General features: G+C 32.9%; 1 protein-coding gene across 2 annotated transcripts in view; it reads right to left on the bottom strand.

The window, feature by feature from the left end:
• Window positions 1-8,617: 8,617 nt before the first annotated feature.
• CDH9 (cadherin 9) overlaps window positions 8,618-23,290 on the bottom strand; it is a 137,460-nt gene continuing 122,787 nt past the window's right edge. For both annotated transcript variants that reach the window (XM_043887366.1, XM_043887368.1), the window contains 5 exons: window positions 16,485-16,621; window positions 15,901-16,022; window positions 14,053-14,170; window positions 13,716-13,967; window positions 8,618-9,554 (listed from right to left, as the gene is read on the bottom strand). In XM_043887366.1, coding sequence (XP_043743301.1) covers window positions 9,067-9,554; window positions 13,716-13,967; window positions 14,053-14,170; window positions 15,901-16,022; window positions 16,485-16,621 — 1,117 coding nt within the window. In that variant the 3' untranslated portion in view covers window positions 8,618-9,066. The remainder of the gene's footprint in view (window positions 9,555-13,715; window positions 13,968-14,052; window positions 14,171-15,900; window positions 16,023-16,484; window positions 16,622-23,290) is intronic.

Below are 23,290 nucleotides of genomic sequence, written 5' to 3'. Positions count from 1 at the left end.
TTTTCATTAAGCAAATACATCAACATCTCTGAAACTGGAACAAGTGTGAATCTCTTTGCTTCATTTTTTTTTAAATAAGTTAGATAGCTTATTAGCATGATGGCATCAATACAGGAAAACAAGGGGATATTTAAAGTAGTCTAAGCTTCACAAATAGCTGTTCCCCATTGATTGGACAGTTGTCTTTTAAAGTAAGCTTTTTCTTATGAATATTTAAATCTGAGTATACAGACACACTCAGATGATGTATGGGCACTCCTCTACATTTTCAAAATATTTCATTATATAGATGCCAATAATGACTTGGAATCAATATGTGAGCTTCTGTTTATTGAGCACAATATTATTTTAGCTTTACCCTTAGCAACATTTGGAACTTTCATCAAGGGAAAGCGGTCTCAGAACTTGAGAAATATTTGGATTTAGATAGATTTAAAACATGCTGGGGAATATGGGTGTAGGGGGTGCAGAAGGGAGGGCCATCAAGGGCTAGCCTGGCTTACCTCTGTGATTTAGATGACTACACATGGCAATAAAATAGATAAATAAAAACATATAATTTATCCAGCGACCAGAGAAAGAGGTATGTACCTAGTGTCAGCATTGCCCATTTCTCTTCTTTCATCCTAGTAGGAGGTGCTTAAGTTTCAGATTGCCCTCTTTAGAATTAGTATGGCTAAAGGCAGAAATGATGTAGAATAACCATTCCTGGAGTTGGATTTAATTGCTTCTAGGCCCCATATTTGTTTGCTCCACAGATTAACTCAGAGTGCTCTTTCAAATGTTTCAAAGCATCCTGTGGAAATTTAGAAGGTAAGGGCTCACTCTGACCTCAAATCCCTGTTCTTTCATTGTGTTTTCTCTGCCCAAATCCTGTGTAAGGAAACAGAACAAACTTCCCACTCTTACCTGCCTTCAAGTTCTTTTTAACAGAAGATTCAAAATAAACTATTTTAGTTTTTAAGGAAAAGTAGAACAGATATAAAACAATTCTATACACATTTCCATATTACTTATTGTCAAAGGCAAAGTAATAACAGAACATAACATACAACATTCTGCATGTTCTGATGGGAATTTCTCCCATCACATGTAATTTTCCCACCTGAGGAGAAGTGACCAGCAGAAATACTGTTCACATTTTTGCATCTTAGTTTTGCTCTCTGTGAGTTTTTGAACATTATCCTAGCATTTTTCTACCTTTAAATAACTAATGAAATATGTACTGACTTATTTAGTTATTTTTATAGAGATTATAATATAGTTATTTAATATTAAACATTTAAATGATGAAAGTTTCCATTGCTCCATCCAGCCTATTCTTGATGTTCAAGCCATTAAAGAATGATAATAAAGAACCAAGACTCACTATAATTGCAAAATAAATGTTTGCTATATATGCTCTACTGAACTGTTTATTTTATACTATAACAGACTATATATTTTTAATACTTTGCTTTAATATATTGCAGTTTTGTTCTACTTTGCTTTTGCAGATTTAGATGCCTTCAGTTTCAATATTATCATTTATCTAGAACTTCTCTGTGTAATTTTAGATACCTCCCATGTTGCAGACAAAACTTTTCAAAACCTTTAACAGACCACTTTGAATATATATGTGTATATATATATATATATGTATACACACACACACATATATATACACACACACATATATACACACACACACACACACACACATATACACATATAATGGAATATTACTCAGACATAAAAATGAATAAAATCTTCCCAACTGCAACAAATGGATGGACCTAGAGAGTATTAGGCTAAGTGAAATGTCAGACAGAGAAAGATAAATACTATAAAGTTTGACTTTTATGTGGAATCTAAAAAATGTAAAAACAAATGAATAAATATAACTTAACACAGAGTCATAGATACAGAGAGCAAAAAGGTCATTTGCCAGAGGGGAGGGGTTTGGCTTGGTGGGGAAAGACATAGTTGAGAGATAATGAAGTATAAGTTTCCAGTTGTAAAATAAATGAATTATCAGTATAAAATCTACAGTGTAGGGAATATAGTCAATAATTGCACAATATTTTCAATTGGTGATAGATAATAGACTTATCAAGGTGATCATTTTGAAATATTGAATCATTATTTTGTGTTATAGAAACTAATATACTGTTACAGGTCAATTATACTTCAAAAACAAAAAATCAAAGAGATCAGATTGTGATTATCAGAGGCAGGAGGTGGGAAATGTGGAATTGGATGGAAGTAGTCAAAAAGTACAAATTTCCAATTATAAGATAAATAAGTACTCCTGATACAATGTACAATACGATAAACATAATGAGCACTGATGTACATTACATTTAAGCGACCTTGCATGTGGCCAGAGCCAATGGGGAGTGAGGCGCAAGAGAGAAGTGACACCGATTTCTGGGGTCGCAAAGTGTGGGGCACAACTGAGTGACTGAACAACAGCCGCATTACACATAAAAATTAAGGGACTGAATTTTGAGAGTTCTCATATCAAAACAGTGTGTTTTTTTCCTATTTCTTTAATTTTGTATCTATACGAGATGACAGATGTTTACTAAACTTATTGTGGTAATCATTTCATAAAGTATGTAAGTCAAATCAGTATTCTGCACATCTTAAATGTATACAGTGCTGTATCTTAATTAATCTCAATAAAATTGGAAGAAAGTATAATGGAACTGTAATGTAGATACAATTAAGCAATGCCATCACTAGGTAGATATATTGGCCAAATCATTTTAAATGTGCTGAGGAGCAAGGAAAGCAAATGAACATGGCATGTGAGAATCAGGACTTAACTGTGAAGAATATATCCTGGACTGACCAGTTTGATCAGGAGAGAGGGTAGCTGGATATACTTAGTATACAGGACAATTAATCCACCCCAATGGAGTGGTTTAGTGACAGAAGGAAAGATTTCTTCAAGGACTAAAGTTGGTCCCCTACTTTTTGTGCTTAAACTATTAACACAGAGTTTGGAGTTAAACTGGCAATACAGACACACAGAAAACCAAGAAAAATAGCAAGGAAACTATAAATCACACCATACATCATTTTGAGTATATTGAAATAAATTACAGTGAAAACAGAAGCCACAATTTTGTGAAAGGATATTTAAAATATATATTATTTAAAACATCGCTATCAAAATTTTATATACACACACACACACACACACACACACACATATATATATACACATACATGTAAGAAAATAAAAATATCTAAAAGAAAACTGCTCTAGACCTGAACTGGCAATTTCTGAAATGAACTGTTAATAAACATGAACTCAAATAAACATTAGAGCAAGAATACTTAATTTCACTACTAAATTCTTCAAGAAAATCTAGAGGAAATAATTTAAAGTATCTTGAATTTTAAATGTTGGCAGTAATATGGTGATTTTTATTCATGTCTTCAACCTAAGTTAACTAGCAATAGCCCATCAAACAACAGCAACAAAGAGTGCTAATCAGATGTTGGTACTTTGCTATTTTGAAACTATAGATTTAAGTAATTTGTGTTTCTATTTCATATAAATTGCCTTCAAGTGATATTTCTTCTTCAAAAATGTTATTAGTAAATTTATACATGTTTAAGTCAGAAAATGTTTTCTTAGATTTAGTCAGTTACCTTCACCTTCACTCTACTACTGATGTGCCAGAAAATAGTCATCTGAGAACAGTATAGTGATTAGAAGACTGCAAAAATAATTAAAACAGAATAAAAGAAATATATTTACTCCTTCTTTGTGTTGGCTTCTGTTTTGATTGGCACATTTGGTACTGATGGTCTAAAATCTAGTAAAATCTCACTACCAATTTCTTTGATAAACAACAATCATTGCATGTAATCTTAGTTCATTGTGAAGTCTCTTAAAAGCAAAAGCAGAAAAATTATTGATTTTTTAAAATAATTTTTAAAAGGTCTTTTCAAATAGTGACTAATGATGATCAACTGAAATTCAGTAAACAGTACTTAGATTTAAAACTCTAGGCTATAATCATCATCATGTTGAAGGCATACTACACTGTTATAAATTTGAGTATAATCATTTTTGTTTACATTTGTTTTATTTTAATCTCCTATGCATTTATATTATTTTATGAAATTAGCTATCACATCTAAATACTGAGTCTGACATTCCCCATTTGTAAAATATTTGTTGCTTTTCAACAAAGAATAAGATACTAATCTAGACACATGGGATATTTTATTGAATGTAATATATGAAATTCCTCTGTTACCCAAAGATACCAGTCATTGCTGGAGGAGGTTATCAACAGGATGTGACTCCTGCTTGACCGGCACACCGGACTGAGAAATTGGAGGCTCTACATATACTCTCCACCCTTGGAAAGCACCTTCCGCTCACCATCCCACACCAAGATGCTGTCTTAAAAACACAGCTTTGAGAGAATAAGATATGTTGATACCATCTGGAGTGAACACATGACTAGACCCATGGAAATGTCTTAAGATTTTGGTGGGTGAGTGAGGAGATCTACTTATCTTACAACTGCAAAGGGAGATCTCATATGTAAGATCTCTTGGTTATTAAAACTGCCACCTATTAATCTGCAGTTGCCTGCCTCTTTCTTCAGTCTCTCCTTAGCCTACAAGCTATGAACCAAAAATAATTCTAGTGGAAATGAGCAGACAACAATTAGATGACAAACAAATTGTATATAAGGTTGTATGATAGTATTTGCTGAGAAAATGTTAACTTTAACATAAGTGTGGGAAGGAGAAATGGGTTAGAAGGACTGCAGTTTTAAATACTAATAGATTGTTTAATAAGGGCTCCCCTCATAGCTCAGTCAGTAAAGAATCTGCCTGCAATGCAGGAGATCCCGGTTCGAGACTGTTTAATATAGTCCTCATCTAGAAAGTGGCATCTGACCCAAGACTTAAAGGAAGTTACTCTTTAACATCATCAATATCTGGGGAAAGATTGTTCTAAAAGAGTGATCAGTCAGTTCAAAGGGAAAGAGCTTAGCATTTTTTAAGGCATAACAAGAAGCCCAGAATAACTAAAGTGACATAAATTAAGGAAATAGAGAAGAATAAGATCAAAGAGATAGCATGGTTCTCAAATGACATATCATTTGGGAGGACTGACTCTCACTTTGAAGAGCAGTTGATAAATTTTGAATCAAGAGATGAGATGCTCACACTTACCTAATTGAAACAAATAAGCAAAAATAAAAAGAAATGCAATCCATTTTGACATTCAAAGTAGATGGTAGGAGCAAAAACACTTAGAAGCATTTTGCAGTAGTCTAGGTAAAACTTTTGTTGTTGTTCAGTCGCTCAGTCCTGTCTGACTCTGGCGACCCCATGAACTGCAAGATGTCAGTCTTCCTTGTCCTTCACTATTTCCCAGAGTTCACTCAAACTCATGTGCATGCATTGAGTTTAAAGGTAAGCCTTTTATACCAGGATTATATCAGGAAGTGTGATGAAAAGTTATTATATTTTAAGTAAATTTGAAGGTATATTCAATAGGATTTTCTAAAATATTGAATATGAATGAGAGGAATGAAGGATCACTATAAGGTTTGGGCCTGGGCAAGTAGATGGATCAATTGCCATCAACCTATATAAAAGAGGTAGAGAATAGGACAGATTCAGGAGTTTAAACTATAAGTTAAAATCTGGATATATCTCACTTAATTAAATGCACAAGTGGAAATTTACAATAGCTTTATATATATACATATATATATACATATTTGGATTATAAAAGAAGAGGTAAAGATAAGTGGAAATTTGGAAATTTTCCATTTATATTTGTAATTATTGATACATCTGTATCAAGATAGAGATATGTATTTTATCCATAGATAAGAACATCAACATTTAAATAGAGGGGAAAAACATTCAGGCTTGGATTACTCCTAAATACAGAGTGGCTTGGATTACTCCTAAATACAGAGTTAGAAAGAAAGAAAAGAGTAGTGCATTAAGAAAAGAAAACCCAAAATAATGAAGAATCTTGGGAGCCAATTGTGGTACTTTATCAAGAATAAAGGGAATAATTGACTGGGACCATTTCAACCCTGGCTAAGGTAAGATGCTGTTACTTTTTATTTTTCTTATTTATTGGCTTTTTTGTTGTTAATGATATTTTCTTTACTAAGCTTGGTTTTTAAGCCATTGGAATCTATTTCCTTTGTCAGATAACAGGATTGAAAGTGAAAGCATTCAGATTGTGTTAAAGTTCTAACAGTGTAGGTGGGTTCCTCTCAATGAAAAATATTCAGATATGAATATAGACAGATATTATAGTTTCCTGAAAATTATTGAACATTAAAATAAAACAATGATCAAACTTTAAATTTGGAGAAATGGTTATTCAAATGGATTTTAATTTAATTTACCTCATGAGTGAGCAAAGTAATTAATTTATTTTGTTTGAAAAGTAAGCACACATTGTGTTAATTTTCTTCAAATATTACCAACTCCACCATCCAAGAGAATCAAGTAATGGAAACTAATATTATCTTGTTTAATGTGTGCATTTAGTGAAATCAAATTAACCAAATTCAATAGGGTAAATATTATCAATATTTTCTTGGATAAGATAGACAATTTTTTACCTGTCAGTTTGGAAATAATAAAAGCTGATCTGACTCCCAAAGGCACTGTAGGAATTTTAAGGATTACTGGAAAATTGTAGTAAGAATTAGTATTACACAGACCTGGTAATTTCTTTGATTGAATCTGATCCTCCAATTTATAGCAGACACAATCACATATCTATTTAAAATATGAAGTCTGTAGCTCTGTCCTTATAAAGACTCCAGTAATTTTTCAGTGATTTTCTGATCAAGGAAAGGCAGAACCCTAAAACTAAATTCATTATTTAATTGCTGAAAAATGTAGTCAAATTAACAATTATTTATAATCGAGCTTAAAAATTTAATATGTCTTTTCTATTATCATTCTGGTTTTCTCATAGCAATTATAGATCACAACTGAAGCTGGGTTTAGTGTGGTGTTTTTAGTATTTATAGCATGTAAAACCAGGCAGCGAATGTAACTGCCTATTCCCCTAGTTCTGATCTCACATAATCTCTTCTCTTTTAAGCAGACTTGACTCATACTGTAATTATGGCTCTCCTTGGAATGTGTTTGCTATTGTCACTTATCCCTCTAGTGATTATAGAATAAAGTGATTATAAGAGGCATTAGTAGATATCAAATTCATTTTTTCTGACTACCTTAAGCCACTCTATATAATCCTCCTCAAATATTTGTCTGATTTATCCTGGAAAGTCTCTAGCAATAGGGAAAGGAATTATTTTTAAGTGAAAACTAATACTCTCTGAACTAAAAGTTTTCTGTTTTCTGGACAATCCCAATGATAAGAAAATTCTCACCTATTTTTTAAGGACCCAGTATATTTTTGTTTTATTAGCATTAAATATTTAATATATGTTAGCTATTGGTGGTTAAGTTATTGAAATAGTATTTGTCTTTAACTATTTTCCAATATAGTAACATAATACAATGCATAAGAGTCTGTTTATAATTTGATAAGTGTTAGCTATTTCAAAAGACTTGGTAACAGACTAGTCAAAGCCAAACTTTTACATAAATTCTATCTAGAAATCACCCATGTCATGACATTTGCTCCAGAAGAAAGAAAAGGGTAATTCATGACATAGAAACTGGGTATCATGTAATCTCCTTGTGTAGCTTCTTTTAGTTTAGGTTTTATTCTCCAGGCTAAACTAGGGCAAGTTTTCTGAATTGCAGTCTTTCAAAATTTGCAAATGATTATTACACAATATTTTCCCTGTCTCTTTATTTCCCATGCCTTAGGGTATCTATATTCTGTTTTCTGGACAATCCCAATTATTAGCAAAATTTTACATTCCTTAAGTTTTCTTATCTACAATCTACATGTCACTCTTTTTTTTTTTAAGATTTCCTCAAATACAATGGCTTCCAATCTCCTTAACAAAATTATCAGCCAAAAAACTCCAATAATTTATTAATACATATTTAAATATTAACCATATGATTAATATATTCCATGAATTATCTAATCATAAAAAGGAAAGTCAGAACTATAATTTCTCATTCTGAGAAATATATTATTGTTGAAGGAAGGTTTAGATTTTTTTAGCATCAACACATTACTGACACATACTTTACTCTCAGATAAAATTCACTGGTTGATCCCATAGGAAAGAATTGTACAAAAATTTAGTTAATTATTCACAGATATATTTATAACATTTTATATTCCAAGTGTCTCACATCCTAATCAATGGGTAGACATCATTGGCTAGGTAAACACTTGTCCATATTTGAGAGCTTGAAGCAGAAAATCACAATCCGTACCAAAGTTTTTTATAGTCCCATGATATTCTAGTTCCAAATTGCATGCAATAATTTAGCTACTTTTTCCCTGAGTAAATCATGTTTTACTTTTAAAGATGTTTAAAAAATGTCAAAAGCAATATCAGAAGTACTAATAGGAATCAAATAAAATGAAATTTATTTTTATAAATACTATTTTATTTCATAAAAATACAAAAATATAAATATACATTTATAAAAATATGAATGAATTAACACAAAGACATTCTTCAACTAAATAAATATGGCAGTAATAGTCATTCCTATTTCTTTAGGGATATATTTTTTTATATTAATTTACAAAGCAGTTGCACAATGTTTCATTTAATAGTAAAGGTGACTGTAAGTCAGTTAAGAAAACATTATTTATAAAGTTCTTATATCTAAGAAAAGGCACAAAAAGCCTTTTATGTATATGTTATCGATTATTGATGTGATATACTTTCCTTCAGAGATTGTTAGGCAAAGAGGGTGAACTGGTTATTATTACTTTTTAAAATCTATGTCATTCATATTCATTCACAGAAACTTACTGATTAAGCAAACTCTTACTAAGACAACACCTACGTATTGTTTGTAATTTTAACTTTTTAAAAATTTCCTCCAAGGAAGAGAATGCAGGCCACTCCATCTAGTAGCAAAGAGAGTACTTCCACCGACATCCGTGAAGTCATACCATACTCAATCTCGGTCACTATCATCACCCCCATACATATCAGCAAGTTTTTTAAAACGAGGCCCCCAGTCGCTGAGGTAATCATAATCTTGGTTACAATCTGCTGTAAGAGATTCCAAAGAACTGAGGGAATCTGCTATGGAATCATTCCCTTCATAGGCATAAGTTGCCAGTGAATCATAAGGAGGTGCACTTGGGTCTGAGTCATTTTCTTTTAGTCTTCGATGGATAAAATCTTGTACGTCAATATTTTCCCACAGAGGTACAGTCCTCCTTATCTGAAAAATTGTTTCAGGCATTACATCCCTTCTAAGTTTACTATCTTCTCTTGCTTCTGGATTCCTTAAAGTGCCGATGTCAAAAGCTTGGGTATCTTCTTCCCCGCCACCTTCATCGTTATAGGTCACGATGTTGTCCCGGACATCGTCTTTTGAAATTATCAGAGGTTCCTTTTTTCTTTGCCTCTTCAATGCAGCAAAAAGCACAACTAAAACTATTAACAAAAAACAACAAAAAACAAATATAACAAAGAGACGGAGAGAAAATAGTGAGTTTCCATAATTCTGGTTTAAATACAGCACACTCCTATGTTTGTGACCTTGATGTGGTGAAAGAGGTGTTAAGTTCATTTGGATATAAAGACTAACTACCCTGTACAAATGCAGCATAATTTGGGCCAAAGACTGGATGTGCTATATTGATAAAAGAAAAGAAAAGAAAACAAAACAAAACAAAAAAAGCAGATAATACAGTCCCATTTATTTGCTTTTGAGACTCAATCTTCTATAGGGCTGAGGCATTGAAAAACTTTAATTATGACTAATGCATTTAGCCAACTGAGTATATAATATCTCACTTTTCCTCAATGCACATTTGTTTCAAAATATTAAAATTCTAAAACTACAATCATTATTATTACAAGAGAAATTGAGCACAAATTTTATGCTTTCTTAACGACTCAGGGGATATATGCAAAACATTCAAATTTATGCATATATACACATAAATGCCTTATATGCATATATGTGTAAATATGTGTCATGTGTATTGTATATACATATGTATACACACATTATAGATATGTATACACACATATATATCATGGTTTCATCCATTCCCATTATTGACCTGGTTTTGAAAGCCTGCTTAAAATCTGAAATATAGTTCTATATGCTACAATATTAAATTCAAACTTAAACTCATCCTTACCTTCTACTCATCTTACAAAAATTACCTTGCTTCTAAGGACTTTCTTGACTTACACAGTTGTATTCAAGCTTCGAGGCTGGTCCCTCTGCATACACTGGGAACCCTCCCCACATATGATATGCCTTCTTATTTCTTTTATACTAGTGAAATGTAAACTATTAGGCAAATATTTGACAACAAACATTTGCAAGATAAATACATTTATAAACTAAAAATTACATTTAAAAATGTAAGAAAGATTATGTGATTTCCAAAAAGGTATGTTTTCCATTGAGAATGGACCAAGTCCATAATTTTATGTATAAGAAAAGTTAAAATGATATAAAGAAAAATTTCCCAAGCATACTTATACATTGCTGGGGAGAAAAAAAAGCAAGTTTTCTCTTACTTTAGGAAAGTGAAAATATTTTGTTGGTATTACTGATGTTTCACTGAAAAATAAAAAAAGTGTTGGCTCAAATTCTATCATTAATTTTTTTCAGTCTTTGTTTTGAGATTACAAAAACTAATTTTCATTGAGACTGCACTTCACCATGGCCCTGATGCCCCTGTAACTACCATTAAGGCCTGTCCAATGCTATTGTTATATTGACCAAAACACTTTCCTCACCTTGTACTAATTAGTAGAAAGAAAACAAAAAAATCCTTAGAAATATCTTTACTAACCTGCACCAAGCAGGCTTTTGGTGCTGAGCTATATTCAGAGTCATGCTGGACGCATTATAAAAAACTATCCATTGAAAATGAGACATATCTTTACTCTCTCTTATTAAAGGATGAGTGTGTTAATTAAATTCAATATAGGTCTGAAATCCACCAAACTAGTGAGCCATGAATTAGAACAAGATGGTTCTTTCCAAGTTTAATATTCAATGAATTAATTTACATGTGTGTACTCAGTCGCTCCATCATGTCCAACTCTTTGCAACCCTATAGACTGTAGCCTACCGAGGTCCTCTGTCTGTGGGATTCTCCAGGCAAGAATATGGGAGTGGGTTGCCATGCCCTCCTCCGGGGGATCTTCCTGAGCTAGGGATTGAACCCACATCTCTTACATCTCCTGGGTTGGCAGATGGGTTCTTTACCACTAGCACAACCCGGGGAGTCCAAACTAATTTATAAATTCTCTATATGTCTAGCACAACAATGGTATAGTCAAATCGCTTCAAGGGTTTCTTAGCTAATATAAAGTTTATGCATTTTCACAAATGGCCCTTAGAATCTGCTCTGAGTATTTTCTCCTTTGCCAGGTCAAAATTATCTGCTTCTTTTCCCTCAACTGAGGTTATTAATCTGGGGTATGTGAATGCAATTCAGAGAAGCTAGGATAAGGAATATAAAAAAATGCCTCATTATTTTTACTAATTTGTAACCTGAATGTAGCACTTTCTGTCATAAATATCAGCATAAATTATAGGGATAGTAAGAGTATGGTGACTATCAAACCAATGGAAATCATAGATACTTTATATTTCATTATAGTTAGGACATGTCACGAACGATCATTAGGCTTGCACTAAAACAAAGCATATATAAGCACATTTTGCTTTCTGTTTTTTGTTCAATTTGGATATATATATATTTCCTTTTGTATTACATGTTTTATTTAATAAGTTTAAATTATTATTCTAATATGGTCCACAAGTTTCGTTTTCACTACCAAAGGTGTTCAAGGAACCAAAGGGGTTAAGAAGTCCTGCCCTAGGTTTTAACCCCTGCCTTGTGTCAAGGATATAAATGAAGAACTACATTTCTTCAAACTGTGAAAGGATAGGCCTAAAATATCATGGCCCTTGTTATATCCACCTTGCAGAGCCGATCTCCTAACTACAGAAATATAGCAACTATATGCAGTCATTAGTATAAAGGCTTAAAATAATAGCAAGAGTGCTTAAGAAAGTTTATAATAAAAACCTTATGAATTAGAACACATTCTGACTAAGATAATAAAAAATAATTCCATGTTTAGATAATAAATTGAAAGGTAAAATATATGAAATGTGTGCCCTCCATATTGCCCAGGTCAGAAAGATGGCAAACTTTTCTGAATAAAAGAGCCTTCTAGAATTTCTGCATAGAGATTTAGTTGAATAATGTTATGATATCTAAACTTATTTTGGCAGATGAATATTATTCCCTCATATGCATGCCTTTTTGTGTGTATGTATTGTATTAATACTGGAATTAAGGAAAAAACAAAATATACCTATTTCCATCTTGTTCTAAATTAGAGAAGTAGAACTATTTTAGCAAATAAAACAGCGTGATATCAGTAGCACTTTGCTGAAAGGGTAGGGTAAATTTAATCTCCATAGGGATACAACAATATTTTACAGAGGAGTTGAAATTTCTAACAGCACGTGGACATGCAGACTGCTGCTGCTGATGGTAGTATTGTGTAAGTTCAAAATCACCCTGATAAACTGTTTTTCTAAATAGTTGGACCATCATAACTGGGACAAATGTTTTCCCCTCACTTGAATCAGTTCCCTGCTGAAGTCCTGCAAGAATATCTGGCCAAAGGGACCACATCCAGATAGGTTGAAGGGATTTGCAGTGAAAAGGAGCCAACACATATGAGTACTGGAACATAAATTTGGCTAGCGCTCCTGCCCTAAGCATTCATTTTGGATGAGTATTTGATGGAAACAAGTTTTGGGGGAATGTTTTACAGTGGAACGACCATTTAATTGAATTAAATTATTGTCCTGTTAGGGCATACTCAAAGCATTTGCAACTGGAAGCATGACTTGATTTAGAAAATATTGCTGAAGTAGGTATGGTCACAGTGTCATAGTGATATTTTTAAAAATGAACTTAAGCATTTTCTTTGGTGGACTGAAACTACATATAACAAATATTATGAAAAAATGTCTATATTATTGTGACAACTTAAATGGGCTGGTTAATTCCATGTGTGAAACACATGGTAATATTAGGAATTTTATTTGTAAAATAGTCTTTTGAGGACAATGATTAGAAAGGTGAATTCTAACAAATAATAATCTGGGTTTGAATGATAGTTAGAACACTTTCTTAATGAGTGACTTTGTGTAAGTTATCTAACCTTCTGTAGAAGAATGAAAGTATTTACCTTAGTTGACATAAAAATTCAATCAATTATTAAATGAAGTACCATTTGAAATGTGACCATATTAGTTCACACTAAACACTATACATATATAAAATGTACTTTAAAATATCTGTATATATCACCAGCTATTATATCCTTGTTTTTTGGTCTCTTGTAAGCTAGACCTAGCCCCCATTAAAAATTCATTTTTTTTTTTAATCAGAAGAACATTTTTAATAACAAGCTCAAATTTTCCCTCTTTAGCTATAAAGGAGAGTGTTTTTCAGTACACAAGCACTGGGTAATGAAGAAGAGAATTCCTTGAATTGAATGAGTATATCACAGGGGCATATCATTCTGGGGCATGCTTACCAAGCAGTATGATGACGCAGAGGAGGATGGCAACGAGAGCTCCAGTGCTCAGGCCAGCAGAGAGGACCAAGGCTTCAGCACTGCAGGACTGCATGTTTCCTTGATTATCACAAGCACACACACGAATGGTGAGTGTGCCGGTGCTGCTTTGAATCGGATAATCATTGTCAAAAATTAAAATTGGCAGCAAATACGTGCTCATTTTGCTGCGGCTGTACCCGTCTTTTCGGGTCATGATTCCTGCTGTATTATCTGTTAACAAAAAAAAAAGTCAGATCAGTCTTTTAAATTCTGCCTCTTAATGTTTCATCATAATTGTCTTAAAAATGCTCTGTACCTTTATTGTCTACAATGGTGAAGTTTGGATTGAGGGGGAATTCTGGCACTGGTTCAAAAAAGAATTTGTGGCCTCGGGGAGGATCATCTTTGTCCATGACACTGACAGTCTGAATCAACTAAAACCAAAGAAAAATCAATTAAATAGAGCACAGAAAGCAACTCTTGTTATTACAAGACATTTAAAATCAGCGTTTGGGCTTTAAATATATCACTGAAACTAAACAAAAAAAAAATTCCATTTTGAGAAAATTTTCCAGCGTTTTTTATAGCTTTGTCTAATGTAACTTATTTAATGAAGAATAAAAAATGTCAATCAAGTCTCAGTTTGCAGAGCACCTCTATGAATCATTGTCTGCTTCCTGGTCACTATTGTATCCAAGAAAAGAAATCCAAAATTAGATCAAGTCAATATCTTTTGCCTTTTGACTTGTTAATATATACTCCCAGTCCATTTTATTATGAATTGGTCACCAACATCTTGCCTCCACTAGACAATGATTGTTTCAAAAGCAAAGAACATAACAGATGGATCTTTAAAAAAAAAAAAAAATGATTATCACAACCACTTCTAGAGATTAAGGAAACTATAAATATAGTTTTGGAAAAATGAGCAATATGCTATATAATACCAGAAAGCAGATTTTAAAGCTTTGGGGTGTCATAATTACAATGAGATTACATACTTTATTCAAAATGTTTGCTCTTCTTTTTAATGGTAGCTGCAAAATTTAGAAGAATCTACGAATAAAGCCTTCTAAAGTTTTGTAATACACTGTTGAATTTGAGAAATTATAGCACCTCTCAGCCATGCTCACTGTAGGTCAAAGGTGTGCCACAGTGGGAAGATGGAACAGCAAATGACAGGTTGGGCAGTGAAATGCTAGTGAGCATTTTATCGTGGATAAAATACAAAGCCACACATCGGGGGGCCTGTTTTCCAGTCCTGGGTCTGCCATCTGTGTGATTTGTAACCACAGTCATTTAATTACCATTACTTTCAAATTCTCTTCTACAAAAACAAATAGTTTCACCACTTCCAGGTATCACAGTCCAACATTCTGTGATGAAGAATTAGTAGAGTTCTGCAGTAGTTTAATGTATCCATCATTGTGGTTATTGTGTATTCTCTAAGTCCATACTAGGGGGCTCAGTGATAAAATACTACATTAGTATAAAAAGTGGACATAGTCAGCATTTTCCTAAAATTACTTTAGTGATGTCTGAAATATTGCTTTATATGATGACCTTGTAACTCTTGTACAATCTTTTTTATCTCACTAATATTATAGCTGGAAAAACAGACAAAATATAACTAATCTCAAACCAAAATGACCTAATTGAGCAACTGAAAGTGGCAAATGTAATCAGCAAGAAATTATTATGGTTTCCTTTATATTAACCCAGGTCAATTTTATTTTCTTACTTCATGTTTTATTTAATAATATGTTTTCATCCCATTTGTGATTATATATCACTACCAGTATAATTATGAATCCAGGTAGGAACTTTTATATATGTGATATCTATTATATACCTGGTATATAAATTAAAGCATATATTGTAATTTTCCTATTATGTAATCGATTATATAAAATATTCAAAAATTCACATTTTTACATGTGTTCCCCATCCCCTACAATATTGTAAAGTAATTAGCCTCCAACTAATAAAAATAAATGAAAAAATTCATATTTTTAAGATTATTGTGAGTTGTTTGGTATGGGAGATAAAGAAATGACAAGGTGAATTGACAATAGTTTTCATGAAAAAAACAAAGCCCAAGTAAATTAATGCAATGTCATTTGCCTTGGTGAAGAGGAAAAATTTTTTTAAGTTTATAACTTACCTGCCCAGGTTTTGCATTTTCACAAACAAATGTTTCATAGTACATGGCAAATTCTGGAGCGTGGTCATTTATATCAAGAATTCTGATGAAGACAGGAATGTGGCTACTTTGTTTTGAGTTATCTGCAGTGAGAACATGTGTAAGATTTTAGCCTCATTTACAGAGTAGCAGTGGTATTGTTTGCCCCATTTGTAACTTAGCAACACATCATTTCTAGGGTATTCACTTTTTGAATGGATTGCTGATGTATATCTGTTTTCTTACATGGCTCAAGTGAAAAGCATGATAGAATGAGGAGAATATAATTGAGAGTGAATATTATTTGTAAGATATGCTTTTCTTAGACTGATTATTTTATGATTAGATCATGTTTTATTCTACAGTAAGATGTAAAAGAAAGCCAAATTTAAAATGAATGAATATTTGGTAATCCTTAAAATAAGTTAAAAATCCAACACACTCTAAGTAATTTCTCTCAGTTCTAATAATAAAATCATCCCTCTCAAGAAAAAGTTTATTTAATGTTATTATTTTAAGACTTTGGTGAAAAATAATGTGCTCGGATGGATGTATTTCCAACTTACTTATTTCTGTAGCTGTGACGGTTATATTGTGCCAAGGAGTTGATTCCCTGTCTAGAGGCTTCAAAGTGAAAATAGAGCCATTTTCTGAGTGAATACTGAAAATCCGGTCCATGTCAGTATGCCGATCAACAGAATACCTAGCAGGAAAGAGACTCATCATTCCAGGCACTGTTTTAAGATTACAGCTCATCTACCATTTCATAAAGTTAGAGGCAATTCACACAATGGTCTGATAAAGGTGACAAGTAAAATACTGATGATTTTCTTGAATTTTTATTTAGTGTAATTTTCATTTAGACAATTTGATACATTTGACTGATTTCATTATTACTATTCTATGATTATGTGTACTTCAGAGTCATTATTGACATTTGTGAGTCCCTGTGGCAGCTTTTAAGTGAGCTTTTAATAGTCACTTGATTTATTTATCCTATCATAAACCTATTGCAGTACTTGAGACATATTAAACAGCCATATTAAATTTGATAGAATTAATTCCATTGGATAAATTGAAATTAAGTTGCAAATAACACATAAAAATGTGTGTCCACAGAGTACTTATAAGTGGATATGCAGAGGCTGTTGTAAAATACATGGGTCTTGAATGGTTCTCAGTTCAAGGATTATTTCACCTGAATCAAATGCCCTGCTCCATTCTCTCCCTTTAACTTATTTCAGATAAAAACTGAAATGACAAAGGACCACAGAATTACATGACTCTCTCTCATTAGGTATGTATGTAAGATGTCATCCTAAACTTTGTATTATTCAGTGACTGGCAAAATAATGCCCACTCTCCTCCAATGGATGTCTATCCCCTTATCCCTGGAAGCTGTATATGGTTTACTTTACATGGTAAAAGTAACTTTTCAGGTGTGATTAAGGTTAAAGACATTGAGATGGGAGATTAAACTTGGTTATTTGTGTGTGTTAGTCACTCAGTTCTGTCTGACATTTTGCAACCCCATGGATTGTAGCCTGCCAGGCTTCTCTGTCCATGGAATTATTCAGGCAAGTATATTGACGTGTATTGTCATTCCCTTCTCTAGAGGATCTTCCTGATCCAGGGATTGAACCCTGGTCTCCCGCATTGCAGGCAGATTCTTTACTGTTTGAGCTACAGATTAACCCTATGAACCCTTAAAAGTAGAAAAAGAAGGCAGAAAAGTAAAATTCTAGCTTACATGAAAATCCTTTAGTTACATCAGGCCATGTTAGACTGTACTAGTTGCCATTTTTGCATATTTTAAATTTCTGCTGTTGAATGTTTAATTGAGCCATGTAAGAACCTAAGTGCATCTCACATGTTAATGGGAATCTTGGTAGAACAGATTCTGATTCACAATATTCTGCAATTCTAACAAGCTTAGGTGGATCCAGGTTGTAAGTCCATTGACAAGGTTTTGTATAACAAGGTTATAGACCATGGGATAAATTGGTTAGTAAAAGGACAGCTAAGAGAACGACAATGGCAGAGAGCTAACAGACTAATCAGCATCAAGTGGCATCCTCATTTTTCTAGGTCTCTATTAAAGACACTTAGCAAAATGAACTCCCTTTTAATCTGGTGAGTTTGGGAATTAACAATTCCCATTATGATTCTGTAATATATCCATTGTTGGGCACTGACTTTGACAAAAATTAGTAATAGATATTTAGGTTTCTAAACATTGTGAAACATTGGCAATTTTTGACATATTGGATGAAAATGGATTTATGTAAAGGTTATGTTTTTATGTTTGGGTTATTGTAAAAAATACACATAACAGTCTACTTTTATAAGAAATATGCTTAACTTAAGGGATCCATTAGTAAACTCAGATTTCAAAAATAATTTTAACAGTATAGTGTGTGATGGTGCTTATGTAATTTATTTTCTGCTAAATTTTGTAAATTTATTATCTCAAATGCACAAATACAGTTCAAAATGAGTATTTGGACATGTGGAAATATACATAATGATGTATATATATCGGATTTCATCTTAAGATAGGAAAGCTAAAAGCTTTGTATACTTGTTCTCAGATTTCTTTCTGTACTTCACTTCCCAGATATGAAACCAGGTCAGTCACCTCCTTGTTATCCTTTGGACATGTTGTGCAATGGACAGTAGAGCTATATGGAAATGGTAGCATCCCATTATTTTTGCAAATGGAGTAGGAAATGGCAACCTATGCAAGTATTATTGCTTGAAAATTCCATGGACGTGCAGCCTGGTGGGCTGCAGTCTGTGTGTGGGTCGCAGAGTTGAACATGACTGAAGCAACTGAGGACATTTTTGCAATAATTATGATTGTAATTTTTCTGCACAGTTGTTATAAAAAGAATTTGGAGATTTTTTAAAAACCCAAGTTTGACATTTGGACCCTGTCCAAGAATACCTATCCTGTAAAACCTAGATACAAAAATAATTATATAAGTGCATTTTAGCATGTAATTGTGTGTGTGTGTGTGTGTGTGTGTGTGTATTATATATTTATATTTCCTAGAGACAAAAGTTATGCTAGGTTATAACTAAGAATTCATTGTCAGCAAGGGATCTGAGAGGATCTGAGATAGTTTTTCTTCTTCTTCTTTTTTTTTTTTTTAATAAACATCAATGTATTAAAATGAAGACTAAAAGTCATATGAAATTTTCTCTTTAATTTTTATTGCTCGCTGGTGGTTGTGGTTTAATTGCTAAGTCAGGTTCAACTCTTGTGACGCCATGGTCTGTAACCCACCAGGCTTTTCCATCCATGGGATTTCCCAGGCAAAAATACTGGAGTGAGTTGCCATTTCCTCCTCCAGGGGATCTTCCGGAGCCAGGGATCCAACTGGAGTCTCCTGCTTTGCAGGCAGATTCTTTACTGTTGAGCCATCAGGGAAGGTCTTTTATTGCTTAAGTAGTTTTAAAATGAGGCAAGATAGAGTGTTTTCTATTTCTAGGTTTCAATTTTCCTAAAATTGAATGTAGCCTGAGAGTTACTGGAATATTTAAAAAAAAAAAAATTTTTTTTCTCCTAAAATACTTGGACCAAATTTTACTTATCAATACAAACAATCCTAAAAGAAACACAAAGAAAGTAAGTAAAAGAGCACAACCCAATCACATCTATGTGTTGAATTAAATTCAGTTCATAATATTCACCTTTATATTTTTATCTCCATCACTGGAAAGTTCAGTAGCTAACCATAATCTGCTTGTTGCTGAATAGATTTCTGATTTCTTCCTATCATTTGCATCAGAGATCAAGAGGAAAATAAAAATTTCTTTGTTCCCATTAGTACTTGCCCTAGAGATTTGTGTGGGAGTTTCTGTGATTGTAGAATAATTAATAATTCTTACATTTCATAAATCTAGCTTTGACTTGGCATTTGTGTGGCATCAAAATAAGTCCATGTTTCTGGCTGCCCCACTTTTAGGTTCAACCTTGAAAGGTACTGTCTTCAAGTTAAGAATTCATGAAGAGGAATCACTTTGATGATTTATAAATAGTTCACTTTAATATTAACACTGCAAACTTCTGGGTGTGTATTTATAAGTTTGCCCCATTGCAAATTATGTCTTGCTATTTTTCAAAGCCCAGAGACAATTTTCATTTATTTAGCAACCAATGTTCTATTTTAAACACAGAATAGGATGTTCTGGTTTACCTCTTAATAATAAATACACCAGATTACAACAAATGACCAAGAGGAGGCTGATAAACACAATGCGAGACAAAACTGTCTCTATGCCTCAGCAGATTATTTAATAAAACAATTTTTTATTGATCTCCTTATACTGAATTTTTAATAATAAGTTTAAAAAATCATTGGTGTGATTTTTTGAATGAATAACTTATGCAGAAACAGGAGCTAATCATATAGGCAGCAAAAATAGCAAGGTCAAAAGGTCACAAGAAAGCTGAGACTGTGGAACCTAAGACCTGGTTCTAGCTTGTTTTCTGTGTTGCTGTTTGTGTGTTTGTTTGTTTGTTTTTCAAGTTCTACAATTAAGAATCAAACACATACATGTATATGCATGGCTGAGTCCCTTTGCTGTTCACCTTAACCTACCACAACATTATTAATTGGCTATATCCCAACATAAAATAAAAAGTTTAAAAATAAATAAATAAAATAGATAACCAATAAGGACCTATTTCACAGGGAATTCTGTTTATATTCTGTAATGATCTAAATGGGAAAATTTGAAAAAGAATCAATATATTTATAGGTATAAGAAAATGTGCTTCCCTGGTGGCTCAGACTATAAAGAATCCTCTTGCAATGCTGGAGACCTGGGTTCACCCCCTGGGTTGGGAAGATCTCCTAGAGGAGGGCATAGCAACCCTCTCCAGTATTCTTGCCTGAAGAATCCCCATGGACAGAAGAGTCTGGCAGGTGACAGTCCATGGGGTTACAAAGAGTCGGATAGGACTGAGTGACTGAGCACATCATCACTCTTCTGTCCACCTGAAACTAATACAACATGGTTAATCAGCTATACTCCAATGTAAAAAAAAAAAAAAAAAAAAAAAAGATTCTTAAAAATAAAAAAAGCAAACACATAGAAGATCTCTGTATTTTCACCTACTACAAAAATGTCAGTTAAATTACAGACACCAGAACAAATCAACAAATCAGGAATATGCAGAAATATGTCAGGGATAGCATTCCTTTCCCTTTTCTGTATCCCAGACATCTTCCACTAAGTGAATGGACTTAGGCTGCGAGTTTGTTCATCATTTTTTCAGCTACTGCTTTCCAGAAATGTGTCTTCCAGCTACAAATTGAAACCTTCCTTGAGAATGTGGCTATACTGCTTAAACAAATAATTCATAACATTTTCTGGAAATACCAGTGACATAATTTTGAAATTACCATTATCTTACTCTCTGTAATGAAATCAAACAAACATTATGAAAATACTAATATAGATGAAGGCACTTATTCCAGTTTATTATGGAATCATGTACTTTACTGTGACATAACTAAATTTCTCACCAGCAAGTTTGTTTTTCACTTCTCTGCATGACTGCTGTAGAACTGATTTCTTCTAAAATTTGTTGAATTTTAAATATGCTGGGCATAAAATAGGTGTGAAATGAGACAACATACTCTTTCAGAAACTGTAAAGCTATAATCAACCTTAAAACTTAGGAAATCCAGGATAACTAATGAGGTGACGCAAAGTTGACAACAACTGCTAATTGTAACCAGAATCTTATGTTGCAAGTGGAAGCTGTATTTCAGAAAATATGTTTCATGGACGGATTTACTGGTGGGTGAGAATTACTTCCCAAACTCTCCCTGGAAAATGCTTCTCCATGATGTTTATCGGCTCTGTCATCCTTCTAAATGATTCAGACAAACAAAAGAGTCAAATATTACAATGCTGTCTTCTGGTTGAATTAAGGATTATTTTTCACACTGTAATTGAATATATAAAGCTTTTTTTTTTAACATACATTTTTATGCTAGCAAGATGAGTTTAATATTATATTTTCAGGCACGGCCCAATATTTTATTAGATTTGGCAGTATAAATTTAGAAGCATAATTTCAAATTCATGTGTTCCCCCAATATTTTTCTTCCCTTTGTCACAATTCTTGAGATTTTACAGGTAAAACTACAGCTCATTGTTTTTTGAAGATGTTAAGTACCCTATAAAAGTAAATATTTCAGGTAGAGCTATGAATTTAAAAATGTATCAGCCACTTTTATGTATCATATAAAAGGTTGCAAGTTTTACTGCCAGTCTTTGACCAAGAATTTTTTCTCCTGAAATTGGATCATGTGGAAATTATCAGATATAATGTGTGAGATATAGATTCACACACTATGAGTCAGACACAACTGACTGACTTTCACTCCACTGCACATATATATATATATATGTATATAGAAAATAGAAGTTTATTAAGAAAGGTAATTATATTAGCAAATATTTACAGTTAGTAAAATACATAAATCCATAAATATTATAGTAGTTCTACTTAATAATAAATAATTAGGAGATGATAAGTTGTTTGAAAGATGAAATACTTGATGGAAGTAGAATAAATAGCACTGGTGTATCTACTGAGGCGATAATTATAGACATCTTATTTGCTGTAAAATTGTGCAATACATTTTTCTAAAATGAATGGCTATAATTATGTAATCTTGAAAACCTGAAAGCTTGAAAAGATATGAATGTTCTCACATATAAAATAACAGGGACTAGATTTACCACCTGTTTCCACACTAAAAGCCAGATGAAATATATGAAACAATTATTTTTGAAGTATTGGATACCAGGAGACAGAGAGTGTAATTCCCGGGGAAAGAGGAAAAAATGATGCAATCCTCAAAAGTGACTTTGCCCTGGGAGGGTCTCTAGGCAATAACACAGGAAGTGGGAGCCCAAGTGGAGCCTGTCAATCCCTTGAGTTCAAGAGATGATTCTGGGGGTCCAAGGAGACTAATGTGGGCTACAGTTTTCTGGGTAGAGAACTTCAGGGGATAGAACTTCACTGTGAACCACAAAAATATGAAGAGAATCCCACTCAACTCCAGCTGAGTACTGGTCAGAATACATAAGAGAACAAGTAAAATCTATGGCTTCCATAGATGTAACCAATTATAAGGTCCAGCAGGAGCAAAGTTGAATTGGCGTGTGTCTGGAAATAATTCTAGTTAAATAATTCTAGCCAAAATGGAAAATTCACCACTCATGGGGCTTTGTTGGACTACTCAGAAATGTCTTACCTGATTTATGGGGCAAAACCAGTTATAGACAAAGGGCTACTAAAGCAAAACCCAAAAGGTTTAAGCTATTTCAAGTAACTTAGCCACAC

This window comes from Cervus elaphus, chromosome 25, assembly GCF_910594005.1.
Source record: "Cervus elaphus chromosome 25, mCerEla1.1, whole genome shotgun sequence".
Lineage (NCBI taxonomy): Eukaryota > Metazoa > Chordata > Mammalia > Artiodactyla > Cervidae > Cervus > Cervus elaphus.
The sequence above is the reverse complement of the archived record's forward strand: the minus strand, read 5'-3'. Positions and strand labels throughout refer to the sequence as shown.